Here is a 6,538-nt window from a genome sequence, read left to right on the forward strand (position 1 = left end):
CCTGCTTTGTAACACATTGGAGCAAAATCTGTTAGCATGCATGTCAAGTAAAGCTATCATTTGAACTCAAGCAACTATTTTAATATATTTTAAAGTGACTTTTACTATGTGACAGTAGAATGCATCTTATTATGCATTATATTATACTTGTTATGCTAAGGGTACTATAGTTTCTTTAGATGGCAAAATGGAAAAGTTCACAAATGTTTTTCAATGAAAGTAGAAAAACATGATAAGTCTCACTATGGGTATTAAAATGTAGAAAATTGCGCTGACCTAGAAATTAGAGAAAAGGCTGATAGAGGTAAAAATACTTACTTTATGTTGAATTTCTGATGAATGTCAACTTTTTCATCTCCAAATATCAGCTTTAATGAGTAATTTAAAACAGTGAAGAATTATTAGTTTTCATAAACCTAAAATGATAGAAAAATATAAGTTACAGCTAAACATGCCTGAGATTAGACGAAGAGCTAAATAACTCCTGGGAACAAGTGGCAATGTATTGAGTTAAGGTATTCATTATGAATATGCACGGGTGTGATTTTTCGTTTACGTAGAAAGCATAGACTAAAGCTGGGCTGAGTCACAGCACCGTCAGACATGGAGCCATGGTAGCAGCGTGCACAGTGGCTCATCCACTGTGCAGTGCTGTCAGGCAATCGCTGGGTGACCTGGGACTTAGCACAGGTGTTCGACCTAGTACAGACCCTCTGAGATGCGGTCCTGCTCTGCCAGCTACTCAACAACCTCTGGGCACACTCCATCAACCTCAAGGAGATCAACCTGAGGCAGCAGATGTCCCAGGTGCTGCCCAGAGATGCAGGCAGATGAGTGTTTGTCAGTGTGCAGATCATTACAACATGCCAGTCGACCAAAAGCTTACATTCCGTAGACTGGGAACACCTGTAAAGGCGATTAGAGGGTGCCCAAAAAGCCTCCATCTCTCTCGAGAGCCCGGCAAGCTACTGAGAGTATACCGTCTGCATGGCAGAGCCTGGCAAGATACCTGTGGCATAATCGATATGCCAAAATCAGTAACTATGAGAGTCCCAATTTCCCTGATCCTGAAAGAGCCTCCAATATGCCATTGGGATACACTAGCACACATAGGGATGAATAGAGACGTTAATTGGTGCCCACTCGAGCAAACTGATAAACAACAGGATGACAGTGATATAGTGATACACAGTCAATTGTATCATTGTATCTTAAATGTTCAGTATAGAATGTAAATGGAAAGTGTAAATGTAAGCCTTCCAAAAGTAGACCCAGGATTTGTTGAATATGTAAATATTATTAAGTTAATGACAAAAAGGAAATGTATGTTAGTGTGTATTATATTGTGAGAGTGATCAAAATCCTGCCAAGCTCCAAAGGGCATAGTTTGAAGTATGTAACAACTGGGCTATTCACATGTTGATGTGAAAGCTAGTGACCACGGAATGGTCATTATAAATCCGGTGATGGAATATTGAGGTGACTTATTAAGAAGCCATGTACTTGGGAAGATATTTCAGGGACCTAGGTAGATTGTGGACACTCCATGACTATGTGAAAAATTGAGAAATGCAGCTTCAGAATTTCCCAAATTCCATGAGGCACCACACGGCATGGTGAGCTCCCCCTTTTGCCAGAGTGAACTGATGGTCTTGGGCACTGCAGTGTCCTTTGTCAACCACAGAAACCAGTAGGCTGAGAAACAACATAAGTATCCCAGGTGGCCCCCAATTGCTGCATGAGAACCTCCCAACAAAAGAAAAAAATAAAATATTTGTAATGAAGAATACTTAGTTTTCTAAAGAAAGTTGATAAAATCAAACCACCACCTTAAAATGATTTCTGTTTTTGTAGGTAATCCACTGCTTAACACATCTTATCATTCATGAAATCATGACATTGAAGAATAATGTGACTGAGTTTATTCTGCTTGGTTTGACCCAGGATCCTGTTAAAAAGAAAATAGCTTTTGTCACTTTCTTGTTTTTCTATTTGGGAATTTTGGTGGGAAACTTTCTGATTATAGCTACCATCAAGAGCAGCAGAGCACTTGGGAGTCCCATGTACTTCTTCCTCTTCTACTTATCCGTATCTGATACCTGCTACACAACTTGCATAACCCCCAGAATGATTGTGGATACACTTCGGGAGAATGCCACTATCACTTTCAATGAGTGCATACTTCAAGTCTTTTCACTGCATTTCTTTGGCTGCCTGGAAATCTTCATTCTAATCATCATGGCTCTTGACCGCTATGTGGCCATCTGTAAGCCCCTGCATTACATGACCATCATGAATCGACAAGTGTGTAAAGCATTGGTGGTGGTGGCCTGGGTGGGCTCCTGTGTGCATTCTCTAGCTCAGATTTTTCTGGCCTTGAGCTTGCCTTTCTGTGGTCCTAATGTGATTGATCACTATGTATGTGACTTACAGCCCTTATTGAATCTTGCCTGTGCTGACACCTATACGGTCAATGTACTCTTGGTGTCCAACAGTGGGGCCATTTGTACAGTGAGTTTTGTCCTGCTGATGTGCTCCTATGTTGTCATTTTATATTCCTTGAGAAATCACAGTGGTGAGGCGAGGAAAAAGGCTCTGTCCACCTGCATCTCCCATATCACGGTGGTTATTTTCTTCTTTGGTCCATGCATTTTTATATACACACGACCTGCAAAAACTTACTCCATGGATAAGATGGTATCTGTATTCTACCAAATAGGAACCCCTTTGATCAGCCCTCTGATTTATACACTGAGAAATGCTGAAGTGCAAAATGCCATGAGGAAATTATGGAGCAAGAAATTAGTCTCAGATAACAAAAGATGATTCCTGTAAAAATCTGTTTGGATGTGCCTTGGAATTTTACATGGAATATGATTTTTCCTTGCTGTGAAGTTAAATAGAATGCTTACACAGCATGAGGGTCTGTTATGATAGGAAAATGGACAATGTAAACATGTAGAGTTTGGGTGGTGAGTCAGTTTTACATAGAAAGGACAGGACTAGGTACAAATAGCCTTGTAAGGAACATTGTCTTATATGTTGTTCACAGCAGTGCCTCTGCTTTTCTTGCCTGTCTAGTGTTTCTGTGACTTTTGACTAGTTCTTCCCCTGCCCTTATTCACAAGGATTTATTGTGCTATCTATTTATACTTATGCTTTCACATGCTTCAATTCAGAATCTGGAATTTACCCCTTCCCAGTAAAGCTCATTTATTAGATGCCTAAATCTCAAAATATTTGACTTTGAAACTTCAACTTGGTTGTTCTTCCATCTCATCAAAAAGCACCAGTTTTTGGGCCAGAGTGATAGTACAGCAGGTAGGTAGGGAATTTGTCTTGCATACAGATGACACCAGTTTGTTTGTTTGTTTGCTTTTGTGATCACCTAGATGGTTCTAATTTATTTGACATTTTTAAATAACAATGAAGTCAACATATTTGCTTTATAGATTCCTTTATGCATTTTCTAGTTTCATTGGTAATTTTTTAATTTTTTAAATTTATTTATTTTTTAATTAGTGAATCACTGTGAGGGTACATTTACAGATTTATACATTTTCGTGCTCATGTTTCCCTCATACAATGTTCGAGAACCTATCCCTTCACCAGTGCCCATTCTCCACCACAAATAAACCCAGCATCCCTCCCACCCCCCCAATCCCATTTCCCTCCACCCCACCCTGCCACTGTGGCAGGGTATTCCTTTTTGTACTCTCTCACTAATTAGGTGTTGTGGTTTGCAATTGGGGTGTTGAGTGGCCATTGTGTTCAGTCTCTAGTCTACATTCAGCACGCATCACCCTTCCCCCAAGTGGCCTCCAACCACATTTCACTTGGTGTTCCCTTCTCTATCTGACTGCACTCTCCCCAGAATGTAAGGCCAGCTTCCAAGCCATGGAGTCAACCTCCTGTACTTATTTCTATTCTTCTTGGGTGTTAGTCTCCTACTCTGTTATTTTATATTCCACAGATGAGTCCAATCTTTCTGTGTCTGTCTCTCTCTTTCTGACTCATTTCATTTAGCATGATACTTTCCATGCTGATCCACTTATATGCAAACTTCATGACCTCATTTTTTCTAACAGCTGCATAGTATTCCATTGTATAGATGTACCAAAGTTTCTTCAGTCATCTGTTGTAGGGCACTCGGTTTTTTTCCAGATTCTGTCAATTGTAAATAGTGCTGTGATGAAGATTATAAGTGCAGATATCATTTCAACTATGCTTTTTTGCTTCTCTGGGATATATTCCCGGCAGTGGTATTGCTGGGTCAAATGGGAGCTCAATTTCTAATTTTTTGAGAATCGTCCATATTGTTTACCAAAAGGGCTGAACCAGTCGGCATTCCCACCATCAGTGTAGAAGGGAGATGACCCCAGTTTTATCCCCAGCATTCCATATGTCATCAAGCACTGCCAGGAGCAATTTCTTAGAACAGAGCCAGAAGTCTCCTAAGCATCTTCAGGTGAGATTCCCCCCAAATAATGAAAAAGAAAAATACCAGTTTCAAGAATTGTAGAAATTCATGTTTTGGGGAACAATATACAATTTAGGCAATCTAGCTTCTGTTCTGAGTGGTTGTAGTTCAAATATATTTCATATATTTTTTGTATACTCCTCAATTGATATAACATAGTGAGAAATCACTACTTAGAAATTGAAATGTTTTAAGGCTGGAGTGATAGCACAGCGGGTAGAGCATTTGCCTTGCACGCAGCCTACCCGGGTTCAAATCCCAGCATCCCATATGGTCCACTGAGCACCACCAGGGGTGATTCCTGAGTGCATGAGCCAGGAGTGACCCCTGTGCATTGCTAGATGTGACCCAAAAAAGCAAAAAAAAAAAACCTGAAATGTTTTATACAAATATATGTATATTAGAGTTTTGATAGAACCAGAGCAATAGCACAGTGGGTAGGGCGTTTGCCTTGCATGAGGCCAACCTGGGTTTGATTTCTCCATCCCTTTAGGAGAGCTCGGCAAGCTACTGAGAGTTTCACGCCTGCACGGCAGAGCCTGGCAAGCTACCTGTGGCATATTCGATATGCCAAAACAGTAACAACAAGTCTCACATTGGAGATGTTACTGGTGCCCACTTGAGCAAATCAATGAACAATGGTACAACAGTGCTACAGTGCTACAGAGTTTTGATAAAAACTACATTTTGCTTCTAAAATGATCCTAAAATTTTTAAGAAGTAATACTTTCTTTGAAAAATTGTAAAACTTATATGTTGTATGGCTGCAGTTTTACCCCTCTTCAAAATATGTTACCATATCACACTCACCATCAAAAATACAAAAATCCTACCAGAATACTTCACAGCCCACTGTACCCAGGTTATATCTCTGTTCTGCCACCCACATGGCACCAAGTCACTTTTGTGGTCAGATCTCAGGTGTGTATTTATTTGACTTTGGGTTCTGTCTTGGTTTACTTCTTTACACCTCACATACCAATCAGATCACCCAGAATTTGTCTTCATTATTTTGACTTTTTTAATTTACCATGAAGTCCTTTCTACCAGTTCAATAAAAAAAAAACGGATTACATTAAATAAACTATCTTGAATATAAATTTTGCGTCAAACTTAGAAAAATGTAAGGTAGTATTGAGGAATGTGGAGAAAAGAAAAAATGTGTATAATTTCCTATGTAAGAGCTGTTTTTATTATTTTTAAATAATGTTGCTTAATGTTATACGCCTAATTTTTATTTTGCATAGTATTTGTGGTTGGCAGTTAGGTGTTGGGGTCTTCTCCTGGCCTCTGTTCAATGTGCTCCCTTGTCCAGCAAGAGGCCACCTTGGACAGGGCCAATCTTCCTTCCCTGCAAAGAGAGGGGTCTGGGGAACGGAGGAAACCTATGCTGCCACCTCCACCAAGAAGTGAGCCCACAAGCACAGCAGGGATCCTGTAAAGCGGTTTCCATTTATTAAACACATAGCATAGCTTCATATAGGCTTGGGCAAAAGGGGACGATCTGCAAAAAGGTCACGTAGTCACTGTGTTTAGAACAGATACATGTTTTTTCACAGTTCTATAGATAGGGTTACCTTCCTACCACCTGCACATCGCCAGATACATCCTGTCCCCAGGTAACATTGAGCTGTGATATACATCGCAACAGGTTTCACTTCAAAGCAGACCAAAAGGGGCTTTTATCCCAACATCTCCCCCTTTTTGTTTTATATGAGGTGGGACCACAAAGGCTGCTCCACAGCCTCAGGTCCCAGAGCATGGGGGTCCGGGTCTTTCTTATCAATCAGTGCTTTTCTCTATTCAACTTGCTTATCCTTTAAGAAATTTCATTCTCCAATATAAGCAGATGTATTTAGAATCCACTTGAATCTAAATTCAACTTAGGTTACCCCTCCCCCCATTGCCTAGTAAAGCTCTGGCTTCCAATGCCCTGGTCAGACTAGTGAGAGCATGTATAACATTGAGTCCCAAAGACTAGGCTTCCTACTTTACAGTCAGTAAAACAAGTTTTATCTGAATTACCCAAAGGAGATGCCTTTTAAACCAAGATAAGAA

General features: G+C 40.1%; 1 protein-coding gene across 1 annotated transcript; it reads left to right on the forward strand.

Annotated features, from left to right (window-relative positions):
* Window positions 1-1,893: 1,893 nt before the first annotated feature.
* Window positions 1,894-2,826, forward strand: LOC101541053 (olfactory receptor 4C11-like). Its single transcript, XM_004621599.2, has one exon. The coding sequence runs from the start codon at window positions 1,894-1,896 to the stop codon at window positions 2,824-2,826; it is 933 nt and encodes a 310-aa protein (XP_004621656.2).
* Window positions 2,827-6,538: the final 3,712 nt, after the last annotated feature.

This window comes from Sorex araneus, chromosome 6 (assembly GCF_027595985.1).
Source record: "Sorex araneus isolate mSorAra2 chromosome 6, mSorAra2.pri, whole genome shotgun sequence".
Taxonomy (NCBI): Eukaryota; Metazoa; Chordata; class Mammalia; order Eulipotyphla; family Soricidae; genus Sorex; species Sorex araneus.

Coding starts and splice junctions, on each gene's coding strand:
- LOC101541053 (XM_004621599.2), top strand. CDS start 1,894: ATGACATTGAAGAATAATGTGACTGAGTTTATTCTGCTTGGTTTGACC.